The sequence below is a fragment of the Corapipo altera genome, unplaced genomic scaffold (assembly GCF_003945725.1).
Source record: "Corapipo altera isolate COAL_440 unplaced genomic scaffold, ASM394572v1 65, whole genome shotgun sequence".
Taxonomy (NCBI): domain Eukaryota; kingdom Metazoa; phylum Chordata; class Aves; order Passeriformes; family Pipridae; genus Corapipo; species Corapipo altera.
The window spans coordinates 5,493,778-5,508,993 of NW_020884891.1; the positions used below are offsets into that span (position 1 = coordinate 5,493,778).

At 40.1% G+C, this 15,216-nt stretch overlaps 1 protein-coding gene across 1 annotated transcript; it reads right to left on the bottom strand.

The window, feature by feature from the left end:
• BRS3 (bombesin receptor subtype 3) lies at window positions 1-7,160 on the bottom strand. The gene is made up of 3 exons (XM_027645494.1): window positions 6,536-7,160; window positions 3,601-3,952; window positions 1-3,001 (listed from the first exon to the last, which is right to left on the bottom strand). Exons 1-3 carry the CDS (start codon window positions 6,964-6,966, stop codon window positions 2,594-2,596), a joined length of 1,191 nt encoding a protein of 396 aa, XP_027501295.1. The 5' UTR covers window positions 6,967-7,160; the 3' UTR covers window positions 1-2,593.
• Window positions 7,161-15,216: the final 8,056 nt, after the last annotated feature.

Sequence of the window (15,216 nt, forward strand, 5' to 3'; positions counted from 1 at the left end):
TATGTTGACCAATGTATTACTCCAATACAACGTCATGAAGATTTGAAAGTACAGAATTATCAAAGCATAAAGTACACAGAATAATTAAATTATGGCTTGAAATGTTGCCAGTCTTTAACAAAAACATGTGCAGGATATAGCAAAACCATCAGTTTTGTAACAAGATATACTAGCAATAGATAGACCACCCAGCTAGAGGAGTAGTTACACAAGCTAAAAGTAGCTGCATGCAAGGCAAGAAAAATGGTGAATTAGGAAACCGTGGTTTTTAAGGGCTGCTCTGAGATGCAGCCAAGGATTTTGCAGTGGGAAATTTGGTCTCCAACAGAGACAAATTGTGAAGTCCAGAAATATGTAGCAGATTTGTTTCCCAAAGGCTTTACTAAGCTAGAATAAAGAATGATGTAAGGAACTGTAAAACCATAATGTTTGTTGATTTTTCTTTTGTTTAGAATTCCCTGTAGTAAGATCCAGGAAGATAAATGTAGGTTCATAAGTGTGTGGGCTTATCTACTTATTTCAGTCTCACCCTCCAGCTCCATGAAGAAAAAAGAGAAGGAGAAAATATCAGTGCAATATGTTTGTTATATTTGTACCTAGCTCACTACCGGGAATGTGTTACATTAAGACAAAGAGAGTAAAATAAGGTCTCTGGAGTCTGCTTTGACATAAATTGTATTTCTATGCTATTATATTTCCATTTATTTCGGTGCTCCTATCCTGCTGTACAACTGGTACAATAAAAGGAAGAATGCATTTGAAAATTAGTTCTTGTAGTCTTTCAGCTTGTAACATGAGGAATGTAGTAAAAAAAGGCCAGGCCTGATGGGACTAAACTGGTCTGTCATTAACTGGTTTATGATGACTACAGAGGTTGTATTCCAATGCCTCTGGGATTTATAGTTTGGTTTTATTTTTATGATTAGGGCAGTCAACAGAGAGAGACTGTAAATAGATTTTCTTATCTTATAATGAACTCAGATAATGGTGCATGGGTGGATGGATTTCCAGCCATGTGTTGTTAGGGGCTCTGTGCATCTGGAGGGAGCTTATACCTTCAAGGGTTAGTTAAAATGGAAGCATCTATGGCTGACAGAATTATATTAATTCATATGTTGCAGCTTCTGTTCTATACTTCAATGCCCAAATTATTTTGAAATAGAAGCCCCTTAGTTTAAGCGGTGGAAAATCTGTTATGTTGTCTATCCACAGAACAAAATTTTGGTTCAGGGACCACAAAACTCATAAAAATAAGTGTCATTCAACTTTTTTGTAACATGGGATAGGAAGACTTGCCTCCTGTATTTTCTTATGGGAGGGCAGTCCCTGCCAGCAGTGCTGAGCTTGGACAGGCTGTCCTGACTTGCCTCTGCAAGCCAAGCCGTAAAATCAGTGGATTTGAGATTAGAAGGCCTATTTCAGTAAGATAGTCTATCCTAGTATTAAAAAGGGATACAACTTGAAGAATAGAAAATTAGTAAAATAGAAAAATCCAGCTCTCCCAGCATGCTTGAACATATGCAGACCACTAGATACAACCACATACACTACAGCAGGAGTGGATCAGTACAGGTAAAGGGTTGGTCTGGCCCTCCACACTGTACAGTTTCTACTTCAAACTTGTTCTAGTCTGGTTCCATGGACTGGACACACAGTTTCATTTGAGAGAAATCCAGATTGTGCACTCAAGACCGCTCTGGGAGACAGAGCAAAGTAAGGCAGGAGGGCACATTTGAGCATTCACTGTGCATCCCAGCTAGAACTCTGATACAGATTCACCCCAATTTCTTGATGTTAAATCGATAATGTTGATTTCTTTATGTTAAATCGATAATTCTTGATGTTAAACCATGAAGAACTCTGCACTATTGAGATGTTTTACCCATAGGTCACAAAGAATTTTACAAGTGTTGTTAAAGATTATTATAGTTTTCTCAGAGAGATGATCGCCTGCTGGTTCCCTTGATTTCCTCAGGAACAGTCATCTCACTACACAGCAGTCAGCCCTTAACCAGAGTTTCAAAGTCACTGACAGAGCAAAGGCTACTGTGGATCTGGCCCATAATGCTTTACTTTTTTTACTTCACAGTGCTACAAACCTTAGCCTTCTTTCATTTTAACATTCTTTGTGAGGTGTTTACCGATATTTAACATTCAGGACAAGAAAATAAATAAATCAAAATTCTGCCTGGTTGATCGTGTTATGACCAGGTGGTTTTCCTTGCTTGCTGTAGATGCAAGTACTTAGAGGGAGCTCTCAGTCACAAGTCAAAGAACAAGTCACCAAGAAAAAAAACATCCTCACAGCCAATTCCTGCACCAACTCTGCTAACTCCTCTCTTGCCCAGTCCAGGAATTCCATCTAGGGATCTGTGTTCGTGCTTGGGAACATAAGCTTTGAGCTTATGCTGGAAAGTTCAGCTGTTGCAGCTTCTTTTCCCACTTGGTTTGATTTCTTCGTTGTATATTTTTTTAAAATAAGGAACTCCTGATGAAAACACTTTCACAGACAGGGCAAGCCACCTCTTTCCAGGATCCCAGTGGCAGTGACTTGACTGTAAAGGCTCAGTTTCTGTCCTTCATCCCACGTGGACTAAACGCTCTCCTCCTCTTTGGTGATGCTGTAATCTGTCAGCAGCGTGACACTGATTTCCGAGCCGTGGGTGCTGCCCGTGACTGACAGGGCTCTGGTAGGAGAATTGCTCTGGGTGGCACTGGGAGGCTTTCTACGAAACGCTGCCCTGCAGCACAAGACTTGCTTTTTAAAATGTTGCCGGAAACTTTTACTCAGCCAATAGAGGGCAAAGGGGTTGACGCAGGAATTGCTGAAGGCCAAGGCGCGGGAGAAAATCGTCGCTATCAGGTGGAAGGTGGAAGCATCTACGGAAGCGTGGTACGTGAAGGAGCGGTACAGGTAGAGGATGTGGTTAGGCAGCCAGCAAAAGGCAAACAAAGCAACAAGCACCAGCACTGTTTTTGCAACTCTCTTGCGGGATTCGATCTGCAAAAAAAAATAATGCGTATCTGGTATTAGTAGCAATTAGTGACGTGTTTGTGTTGTTGGTGCTGATTGGCAAAGGAGTGTAAAAGTCTAACTGCATTAGTAACCAAATAAACCAAAATGAAAAAAGAAAACAAACAAACAAAACACCAAACCACAAGAAATAAACAGGGAAATAAATCTATTTGATAATTTTCTTAACAAAGTGTTAAGAAAATGCAGTGCAGAGCGCATTCCCTTTCCATTATAAATCACATGGCATTCTCATCTAGACTAGGACTTAAATGTACCATAGTTAATGTGTCAGCTTACATGGATGAGGTCCCAGTGTTTACAAATCAGTGGTTTAACTCCTGAGTTTATAAGGTCATGATAAAGCACAACAGACCCATCCCTCTTTAGGAAAGCATGGACACTCACAAGTGGTGAGTCATGAGCATGTGTGTAAGAGCACAGCTGAGTTTGGGTTGCCAGTGTGGGCTGAGTTTGTGGAGGTTTTTACTCCACTATCAGGTAAAGTTTTATACTCAAGAATTCAGAGTTAATTATCACAATAGACTTTGGGAAATTGGACACTTTAGAGCTTGATCGTAGCTTACCTGCTTACGGGCATGACCATGTTCTTCTGCTGGCATGTTGGATGTACTTTTATATAAAGTTCTGGCTATAAGAAAATAGTAGACAGAAATGACAGCCAAGGGCACAATGTAGAACACTAAGAAGCAAACCAGGGAATGAGCTTCCTGCAAAATCTTCTCAGATACAGGATAGGGGGCACACGCCTCAAAAGTTACATTTTTCTCAGGATTACTGAAAGAATACAAATCTGAAAAAACAGCCTCTGGGATAGCAAATATCATGGAGACGATCCAAACACATCCAGCTTTGCAGCAGGTCTTCAGGAGCGCATCTGAAGTCTGCAGTTCCAAGGGCTTCACGATGGCTCTGTACCTAAAACCACCAACATCATTGTCAGAAGAAATACAGAAATAATGCAATCACTGACAGTGCAAACTTCTTAAGGCTAAAGCCATTGCTATTCCTGCTAAAGTAAGGGTACTGGAATTGTCTTACAAATGAAAACAGATATTAGCTCTTTGGTATTAAGATGGAAATGTAAAAACTAATTTTAAACGTATTTTAATGGATTGTCTGGCAGGACTTGCCATTAAAGCCTTCCTAAATAAAGGTGACTTCTATAGTTTGGATTGGGATCAGTAAGGGGAATCATCTCTCCTAATTTTGTGGCACTGCCTAGAAAGATAAACAATGGAATTAGTATGCAAAACTGGTAAAGGTGCGAAACAGGTTAGCTATTTTATAAATCATGAACCCAAGCATGTACAGCCCTCCTTTCTTCCATCTTCCTAAGATCTCAGTGGAGTGCAGTGATCTGACTCAAAGTAATGCTCCAGGATTCATTCATATTTATGAAGCAGGAGCGGACACTGCTGTTGATTCATACTGTGACTCTGCAGCGTGTGGACTGAGTCAGGCAGACGAGAAAAATCTGGGTAAATCTACAGATATGTGACAATATGGGTGGAAATGGGACATAGAAACAGGACCAACTCCCATGAGGGTGGGTGAAGCACAGGCAACAGTATATCCAGGATCAGGGATTCCTCAAGGATCAGGGATTCTTCATAAGGCAGAAAGAAGTGACGCCTCCAGCAGGGCACAAGACTGGCATGAAAGGAAAGGCAGTGGAAAATGACCCAGAGGATAAGACAGCTTAGTTGTACCATTTTGCACAAGCTGAGGATGTGGTCTTTTTCTCTGCTAGGCAAATTCAAATAGAAGACTGGAAGCTGGATTGCTATTTATCAAACAAATACCATTTTTATTGACTTAGAGCTCTTCTAGCATACAGGAACATGACAGTCTGGCACTGAGCACGTGATTGATATGAGCCTTCTCAGTAAGTTTACCATGTAGTTACCCTGTGACAATGTGGCATGGAGTATTTATGTAACAGCTACCATGAAGCATTAAATGCAGAAGCAAGTGTCTAAACTGTAGAATCAGAGAACAGGTGGGTTTGGAAGGGACCTTTAAAGGTTATCTACTCCATGGTGGGTTCCGAACTGACGTCATACAGGACCAAGACCTTGGAGCTATGATAGATACTTCAGTGAAAACATTCACCTAATATTAAGCAGTAGTTAAAAAACGACACCAAACCCTTAAAAAAACCCCCAACATAACCCCAAAATATTAGGTATTATTAGAAAAATAACTAAAAGAAACACAAACATCCTAAGGATGGAATATAACATGAATAGCTGGGAGAGATGGATAGGGAATCTCTCTCTCTTCTGGCACAAGAGACAGTGCCATCAAATGAAGGCACCTTGTTTATTCAACAGGCACTGAAAGTCATTGCTGAACAAGTTCAAGAAGAGGCTGGACAAGGATCTAGAACCCACTGAGGTTATTAAATAGACAGAAACCGCATCTGCTTAGGGGGTCATCTGAAGGCTTAGGGTTTAAGTATAGTGTTGGATAGAGTTTTTTTTTCTTCCTACGTGTCTTTTCTTGTCTTTGCACTACTACTGCTGGATGCTGGTATTGTCCTACATAGACCCTTGATCTGCCCCACTGTGGCCATTCCTGTGTTGGATGATTATTTTTGGAGTACAGTAGCAGCACTGTTGCTTACATTCTGGACACATGAATCACTTGCTGTTACATACAATCCACAATTGCTGGCATACTAGATGAAAATCTTTTTCTCTCTTACTATTAAATTTCATTTTTTGTTTTTCTACTCCTTGACATGCTCCTGCTGATTGAAATGAAATTTCATCTTAGCTTTTTTCATTCAGGAAAGGAGTACTTGGAAAACTGATTGTTCAGCAACTCCTGACAGCAGTCAAAGCAGTGGTCTCTACTAGCAGTGCTGCCATTGTAACCTGAGTTTAATTTCAGGACCTCTAGGCTAAAATATTTCTGTAAATGACATAAGAACTACAAGAGAAAACATACATAAAAAAATATATATGCACTTATGAAACCGAAAATTACAGTAGCCATCAAATTATTGGATTCATTCCTTTGTCCCCAGTCTGTTCTGTGTTCTCTTTTGTATTTTTACCTCATGTCAATCTTTCATGTTCTAGGATTTCTTGAATGCATAGGACAAAGGATTTCCACTCATTTTCACACTTTTGTTTTTCGTCTTCCCTAACTACTTTAGTGCACCACTAGATAGCACCAATATACTGTCCTTTCCCCAACTTAAGCAATTTCCCTTTTCTGTGCAATTGAGAAAACCCCCTGTACTGTACTTCAAACTAATAAAAGGTCAAAAGACTTAAAGAGTCTTTCTCACTTCACTCCATTAAAAAGCAGTGCTCCAATTTTACTAATGCACATTTTTAAATTACATGGGAGACTGGTCAGTTTTGGGGTTGTTTTTAGTCTATTACAATGTGCTATTTAATACTGTGCAAAACAATAACTTCTGCTCTTTTATCCATTTCTAACTTCACACCTGCAGCATCTCCTGGCAAATCAGTTGCACAGACCCACCTGTCAGCACTGAGAACAGTCAGGGTGAACACTGACACTCCAACTGAGGTTAACTGGATAAAAGACAGCAGCTTGCACCCAATCCTTCCGAAGAGCCAGGTATCCACAACGTAACGTGTCGCATCTATAGGCACACAGGTTAAGAGGAGCAGCAGGTCTCCAAATGCCAGGCTGGTGATGAAGATGTTGGGAACGGTCTGCATTGATTTAATCTTGAAAAACACTTTGATGAGTATAGCATTTCCAAGGAGACCCACTGAAATGATCACAGCATATGTGATGTAAATTGTGCACAGTATTTCTAATCCTGGAAAGGAGTCTTCAGTCCATTTTTCATTTGTTGTTTCATTGTCAGTGATTGATTTCAGTGCTGTACCATCCATAGATGCACACAAAGTCTGATTAGCTGAATGCAAGTATGCTTGAGACATTTCTTTAACTGTTTCTTCTCCCCAGGCTGGACTTAGGTTGATCAAAAAATTGTTAAATATTTAGCTTGCAGCATATTAGCAAGGTCAATGGAAAGGTGAAGGTTTGTATCTGAAATCAGGATTCCCGTTGCACATTAACTACTTTCATCCCCTTCTGGATCTCAAAACATGCCTAGGAGAAATGCACATAGATCTTGTTCTGAACTGTGGAGGAGGTGGAGAATTTTTTTATTGGCTTTTCAGCTATTGGAGCAGAGAGGGAGGAGGAAAAGAGGAACAGAATTTCTTTAAAGACATTAGCTGAAATGAGGTGCTTTTTTCTTGGAGACATCTGGCAAGTAAATATCATATGATGACTACTGTGATATTAGGGTTTGTTTATTACTTAGCAAATGTTTCCTAATGTTGTTGAAAATATTCTAAAAAGGAAAAACCTGAAATGGAAACCTGAAATACTTTTCTCAGTAGTACAGGTAAGCAAAGAATATACTAACTTAACACAAAACTCTTCAGTATACATTAATGATGGATAAAATAGAACATATATAGTATTTGCTGAAAAAGCTGTAGAGACTGCCTATGTTCTGATTAGTCTTTCTATCACAGCAATGCAGTGACCTTCCAAAAGGCAATATAAAATCAAAATTTAGGGCCATAATACTACTAACATGTATATTAAAGCTTAGGTTTTTCCATTAGAGCAGTCCCATTGCCATCAAAACAACACCTTATGCTAAAGTTTGAACAGTGTTATAGATAGGTGCTGGACAGAAGCCTTGTATCTTACAATAATCCATGTATGTTTTGGGTTTGGATGGTAAAACCGATTATTCAAATCTTCTGGGAGAAAAAATAACATTTCCTGATGCTTTCTTAATCAAACATATTTGTAATATGAGTTTTCTTATATTTAGATAGTCAACAGTCAAATCTTAAGCTGTACATTGTAATGAACTCCTGATTAACTTTACTCTAAACTAAGGTACAAGAAGTGTGGTGCACTGAGTTAAATCTCCTGAAATTAAGAAAGCCTTGATCTAGTTTCTAAGCAGTGGAAGTGGAAAAGCTATCAATGGGTTGATCTTTATGCCTTGAAAATGAAAATCAGTAGCTAGAGTATTTTTTCTTCAGATTGTTCTTGAGCTGTGATGTTCTAATGGACAAGGTACCCTGCTCAAATCATGAAAGCAATCTCGCAGCAGAGTCCCTTTATCTGTAGCTGCACACACACAGACACACAAAATCAAGTTTGTTTCATTTACTCAAAAAACCTTCTCTAAGTACTATGCGTGAGAAGTCTTAATTTTTCCTCTCCCAGTCCCAGTCCTTTCAAACACAGCCATGCCATAGGTATGAGGTGGTGATAGACCAGGTGGTAGATGTTAGATCAAATGTAGGACCTGTGCTGTGGAGTGGTGGGAGAAGGACTCACTGATGCAAAGAGGATGTATGGGTTAAAAATTCCGATTACATTTTTTGAAAGTGCTTTTAGAAGAGAAGCTCTTGTCACGATCAACCATAATATGTCCTTTCATGCAGGCACAGTATGTAGGTTGCTCACAGATTTAGGTATCTTTGAGGATGCCTGATTATGTTGTCCACCCACACTGGCGTAGCTCTGTGCATTATATTTAATACAGAGTTCACTGACTGCAGCAGATTGTGACAGCTTAATGTCAGATAGTTACATAAAATGTTTAGTTTTCCTGTATGGGAGAAGCAGGGTGTCACCAAACACTGGGAACTAATTGCACTCCACCAAATGTTGAGTACTCAAGGGTGGCATCTGAATGAAGCATCAGGTGTTTAGCTGAAACTGGGATTTAGCTGAAACAAACTCATCGCTTGCCTTGAATTGCACTAGAGGTTGGTTGATGCTCCGAAGCTCGGACAGCAGCAGATCCCAGCCTCTTACAGTTCCAGAGCTTCCAGAGCCATCCAAAAGATTTGGGCTAATAATGTGAACTCTGAGGCTCAGTAGTTCACTCAACCATTTTGTATGGTGGGATAGGGAACTTGAACTGATACCCCTCTCTGTGACACATAATCCACAGGACTGGATTCATGAGGTGTGAGTTGCTCCCAGCAGTTGGTCTGGGGAGGATTCAGGTGTGAAGGGAAAGCCGACAGACCTCCTGACCCATATTAAAACTTCTTGAGGACATCAACATGTGCAACAGATGAAAGCAACCCCAGAAAGGGGCAGAGGCTTAAAATTCTCTTTACTCCCGATACTTCATGTGCTGTTTATCCCAAACTGGACCTGAATTGATGTGTCTGGACCTGAAAGCTCAATTTGATGCTTCGCGCTTCAGAAGCCCTCATTACCAGGATACACAGACACATTTTCCCTGCTCTTTTTCTAGCAGGGCACAGTATGTATGTCTAACCCAGCTCACAGCAGCATGAAAGTCTACTTGGTTTTCTCTTTCCACTGAGAGATTGCATTTTTCCCATCTTTCTTCCTCCCTGGGGAAATGTGGCAGAAGGAAGCTCCATCATTTCTCACAATTATTCCTTCAGTCCTTGTATGAGTGCAGGTTTTAGGTAGTTGGCCAGGTTCTCTCTTTATGGAGCATAAGATACTGTCTTAGTGGATTCATAGGAGGTGAAAAATACTATTTTGAAAAAGCACACAAAATAACACTGTCTAGGCCCAATAAAAGCCAGATAGTAAACCACATCTGCAATTTGTTTATGATGGTAGAATTTCAGCTATTTCTGGTAGTTTTCAGTTGTTCAAATCCTGTTCAAATCCTGCTGAAAAGGAAGAGAATGGCATTGTTATTCCAAATTGTAAAGTACTCTAAGGTGTTATTTTAGAACTTTGTCTCCTGGTGCAAAGAGAAAAGCAATTTGGGTAATTCTGGCTATTGTTTCAAGTACCAGGCTCCACAGAAAATGAATGTTCCTTTTTGAACTCCATGCTGCAAAAAGGTATGAGTAAAATACTCAGGAGTATATAATTTAGCTGTATTTTTAATGCAAATTTCCTGTTTTAATGCAGTGTGACTGTTTGCTTAAGTCATTGCCATGTGCTGCATAGTGTCACCCACTCAGTAAAATCCTTCAGAACCATTTGCTCTGCACCAAGGCCAAATATGAAGAAAACAGCCAAAATCTTAACTCCCATTAAGGAATTGATTTTCCAAAATTGTAATTATTTTGTGGTGCATATTTTTATTATTTCGATGTACATTGGTCATGCTGCATTGATGGCTATTTATACAGATATGTCATATTGCTTTGTGGTTAGAATACTAGGAACACCAAACTGATACACACTGAACTATGGCTATATTAGCCAGCCTGGGGATTTTAGGATTATTTTAACTCAGTCTTTTTTAGGTTGTTATTTGTATAATTTCTGCATAGAACTATTTAGTTGTCTTAATTCTTCTTTTATGTCTCAAGCTCATTTTAGCCCCTTGCTTTGATTGTCTCTCCTAGCAATTCCACCATCTGTTTGTTGCTGGCTGGTGTAGCCTTCTGTCTCCACTGAGCAAACTGACGTTTATGTTTGTCGGGTGTTAACGGCAGAGAGATACTGAGCAGCTTGTCTATCCTAGTCCTGAGTTTTGGTAGACCCTGTTGTAGCATCCTCCCTTACAAAGGGCTTTTCTCAGACTGAGATTTCTCCAAGAGATGAGCCTGATTGCTCTCCATGTGCCCAGACTGTTCAGCGCAGAGCAGGACTCTGCTGCCGGGTCACCACAGGCACATTCCTCCTACTCCTCCCTGGGTGGGGAAAACTGATTTGAAGTCTAGCAGCCTGGAGTCCTTCAGCAACTCTAGCTTATAAACTAGACTCTGCAGTTGTAACTAGAATTATCTGAAACACATTTTTCTTCCTAGTGTTTTCTGAACTGGCAAAGCCAGTGTTGGGAAGAGGAATCTCTGCTCTAGAGACAACATTCCAAGGGATGGGTGTGTGTAATTGCCTTGTTTCTGACTCCCATCTGTGTTTCAGCTTTAGTGTCTTCTCTTTAAATTGAAATTGCCAGTGCTGTGACAAGTAATGGCAAAATGGGGGCAAAGAGCCATTTCATGGCTGTTTGACTTGTGTGACTCTTCCCAATCCATTTTCTAGTGTTCAGGAAGGCAGGTATTAAATGGAAAAGCCTGAATGCACACCTGGAGTGAGCATCCCTGTCAGAGATAGTGGTCCAGGTTTAGAGCAGATTATTAACACATCCAGAGTTGTGTTCAGTTCTGCTCTGTCCTCCTGGTACAATGGGAATGAGTCATTTCCATGCACCACATCTGAGTGCCTCCCTAAACATAGAGAACATCACCTTCCCATCTCACCAGACATCCATTTCGGAGCTATGAGTGTCAGGCAAAGGGAAGGAATGTTGCAGACAGCACTGCCCACACTGAATTTCTTCACTTGTGAGCACAAGAGCTTTATTTCAGTGTCTGTCAGTCTGATGTTTTTTACCACTAATTGGGAACATCTTCTCTATCCTGTATTTTGATTTTTTTTACCATTTCCCAGCAGCTGGAGACTAAACAACTACTGAGCTATAAAAATGGAAAATGTTTTTTAGTACACTTTAATGATGATTTCCTTGTCTGCGTCACATTCATGGCAGTGTGTAACCATTTATTGTTAAAGACTACCCATTTAGGAGAATAACACATTGGGTTATTACTGGGTTTGTCAGTGTGGAGTTGATTTTACACCAAAGGCAGAGGGAGCTGTGCAGGCACTGAGACTCAGGGCATCGAATCCTGCAGCAATATTTAATTGGAACAAGTGTCCCTGTTTTTTGAAACTAAAGATGGGCTATCCAATTAAACTTTCAAATACCACAAAACTTATCAGCATGTCTAGGAGTAAAAATAACACCATCCCAGCCCTCAGTGTTATGAAGGTGAGACAGAAGGTCAGTTTGGATGAGCTGTCAGGGGGAACATTCAGTGATACAGCAACAAGACAGATAACTTCTTGGTCAAAATATGAGAAAAGAGCTTCTGATTTTCTTGCAGTGCCCAATTCCAGACTGTTCAGTGGAGTTAGTGGGACAAACTCTACCTGCAATGGGATCTCAAATGTTGTCATTAATCTATGGCTCCCAATACCTTTTATCCTGTTTCTCTATTCTTGCATTCCTTCCAGCCCCCTCTTCCAAAAGTTTCCTCAGCCAGTTCCAGTATGGGAATGGCCAGTGAAATACTGGTGTCATTTCTCAGAAAAGAGAGAAAAATAAACAGTGGAATTCAATCCTTGAATTTCATCAGTTACATGCACAACCAGGCAAGGAAGTAATATAGCAACATAATTCTTTTGGGCATCCTTGAAACTCTCAATGATACATTTAATTTGGAACCACTAAAATGCCATTACATGCTAAATACCTTCTGATACCTAAAAGCACAGTGAATTGTGCATTAGGACTTAACAATCATCTTATGCAATAGGTAATTATCTTCCCAGTATTTTGATTTTTAATCTCAAATCATTTCCCATAATGACACTTCTTTTGTTGTCCTAATAATAACTGTCTGCTAAATTTAGAAATAATTATACATCTTGGGTGTAAGCATTGCTACCCTGTGTTGTCAACCACTACTGCAGATTCAGACACTCTCAAGAGGAAGCTTAAACAAGCTGTACTGACCTTTAGCTGTCATCCTACGAAATATTTATCTATCCCAAGGTTACCAAAGCACTGTACATGCACTGAACTAGAAGGCAGCTTTAGCCCCTTGTTCATGAAGGGACATAAAAAGTCTCTGGGAACCTGTGAGTGAGCTGCCAACACCTTGGATCTGCATCCCCTGACTTAGCTGGTAGAAAGGGTGGTGAGTTTTGTACCAGTCTAAATAGCAAGATGGGAGTGAGGAGTGTTTTGTTCAATTCGGCACAACTGCTGCAGTGACTTTACTATCATTTTTTATTTCTTTTCTATCATCTAACCTATTGTTAGCAACCCACTGAGATCTGACATTGAATAATTGTCTTCACAGTTAAATATACTTCCTGAAATCCTTATTTTACTGCTTTAAAACAGAGCACATATTTCCTGGTGTATGTATCGCTAAAAATAAGCAATCTAGGAGTAAATGAGGATGACTTAGAAATCAGAGGAGCTTTTAGATTGAGTCATAGAACCATGGAATTGTTTGGGTTGGAAGGGACCTCATTCTGACCCCCTGCCATGCGCAGGAGTCAACTGATACAATCCAAACCGGGAGGAGGACGGGATTGTATCTCTCACACACGGCTCACGCTCCAGCCAGAGCTGTGGAAGCTGTTCCCATCACTGGAAATTATCGGGATGTGAATTGCAAGCACATAGCAGATTTTATTAGATTTGTTCTTTGTGCATGTCCTCTCCCTGTGAAAACCATCAATGCACAATTCTGTGACAGAATGTCAGCGTAGATATGTTGGAGAAGAGCAGATGCAATGGTGCCGGCGCGGAAGATGTTATTTCAGCCCAAGGAAAATTACACATCCTCATTCCGGCTGACAACCTAAACAATGCCATGCTTGAAACATAAATGATACACTGTTTAGCTGGAAAAGCCATTAGGCGTGTGATGGAGAGTGGAAGTGAGCTAACAGCCTTCCCAGAACAAATAGCACTTTGCGTTTTACATAAGCAAGTTGACAGGGTTTTAAAAATTTACTTCCAGATTTTGCTTTTTGAATAGAAAACAAAAATTCAATAGCAAGAACGGAGACCTGACATCGCTCCACACCGTGCAGCTTGCTCTTCTTCCTGCTGGTACACCTCCAAAATGGGAAACATGCTGATGGATCCACCCAAGAGATTTCCAGCCATTTCTCAGCAGCCAGACAAGTCTTCAGTATTCCAGCACTTTTCTTACTGCTTGTCCAGCTTTTATTCGAATCTTTGTTGGTCTTAATCCATTAATAATATTATGAAGACATTTTGCTAAAACTTTAGTAAATCAAGGCACATTTTGCCTTTTATCAGGAATGTAATTAAACAATTACAGGATGCAGGAGAAAAGGCCAGTCTCATGTTGCTCTCATATTGATCCTCTTTTACTGCCTTTTTATTTTAAATTGGAGTAATAGAAAATAGATTTGGGAGAACTTTCAACAGGTCTTCCAGTCCATCCTTTGCCCTAAGGCAAAATATACTTATACCAGTTCTGACAGATATTTGTCTCATCACTTTGAGTGTTTTTTAATACCTGCAATGATGGCAATTCCATGTGCTCTCTAGACCACTTATTCCTTAAAAATAGAAATTGTTACCTAATGTCTAGCCAAAATGTAAGCCCATTATTTTCTATCCTCTGAAGTGGATGCAGAAAGAATTACTGCATGAAGGAGAAAGTGAGGGTCAGAGCAGGGTGGTAGAGACACGTCAGACTGTCCACCCACCTAGACTTACTGATATTGTGGCAGAGGCAAACTAGTGTAAAAGGGACTTGTGGGAGGATTAAACTCCAGTTCTGCTGAAGAACTCCACAGCCTCCTTCCTTACCCTCTCAGGACCCCCTTGGGGTGTGCAGTAGCCAGGTTAGGGGTGCAGGAGGGGAACAGGCACAGCTTTAGCCCCACAGCACAGCGTGTCCTGCTTTGCTTTGCAAAGAGGGAAAACTTGTTTTCAGCAGCAGATTGTGAAACAAAGAGTTTACTTAGGAAAATAAAAACCACAATACTCTGTGTCTGACATACTGAACTGCCTTTTATGTTACATTTCTTTCTCATTGAAAGTAATTTCAAGTCAGAAACAAGTGGGGATGAGGTGGAACTTGTTTGCATGTTTTTAATGTCAACATTTCTCCCAGAAAGATGAGGAACTGAAGGTGATCTGCCTGATTTCAAGTAGGCTGGGTGTAGCTACTGTACATTAAAATATTCATCTTTTCCACTAATTGCTGTGTGGGAGTTAATCACAGACTGAAAGAACCTTTTGTATTTTCTATTGTACATACCAGCTCTAAAACATCGCTCCATTATATTATTTTACTCCTCTGTCTCTGGTACAGGTTAGTATTTCACTATATTATCAATCATAAAAAAATCTTTACTTCAATGATACAGAGACAAGGGCATTCAAAACTGAAACTAGGATTTGGTTGAACAGGCAAGTTCAATTCAGACACATTTGCTGAAAGGAAACCTCTGCTTCGTAAGAGAGGAAAGTTGAGTCTCTCTTGTGATGTTATAAAATGGAGTTTAACTCTTGCTGTATTCACAACAAAGTGGTACTAAAAGTCAAACTTCTTAATTGCCACCTCCAAAGATGGTAGGATTTTATC

Excerpts from the sequence above, each read along its gene's own strand:
- BRS3 (XM_027645494.1), bottom strand. The coding sequence starts at position 6,966 with ATGTCTCAAGCATACTTGCATTCAGCTAATCAGACTTTGTGTGCATCT. Across the intron at positions 3,953-6,535 it reads ACTGTTCTCAGTGCTGACAG|GTACAGAGCCATCGTGAAGC; the intron begins GTGGGTCTGTGC and ends TGGTGGTTTTAG. Across the intron at positions 3,002-3,600 it reads ATGGTCATGCCCGTAAGCAG|ATCGAATCCCGCAAGAGAGT; the intron begins GTAAGCTACGAT and ends TTTTTTTTGCAG.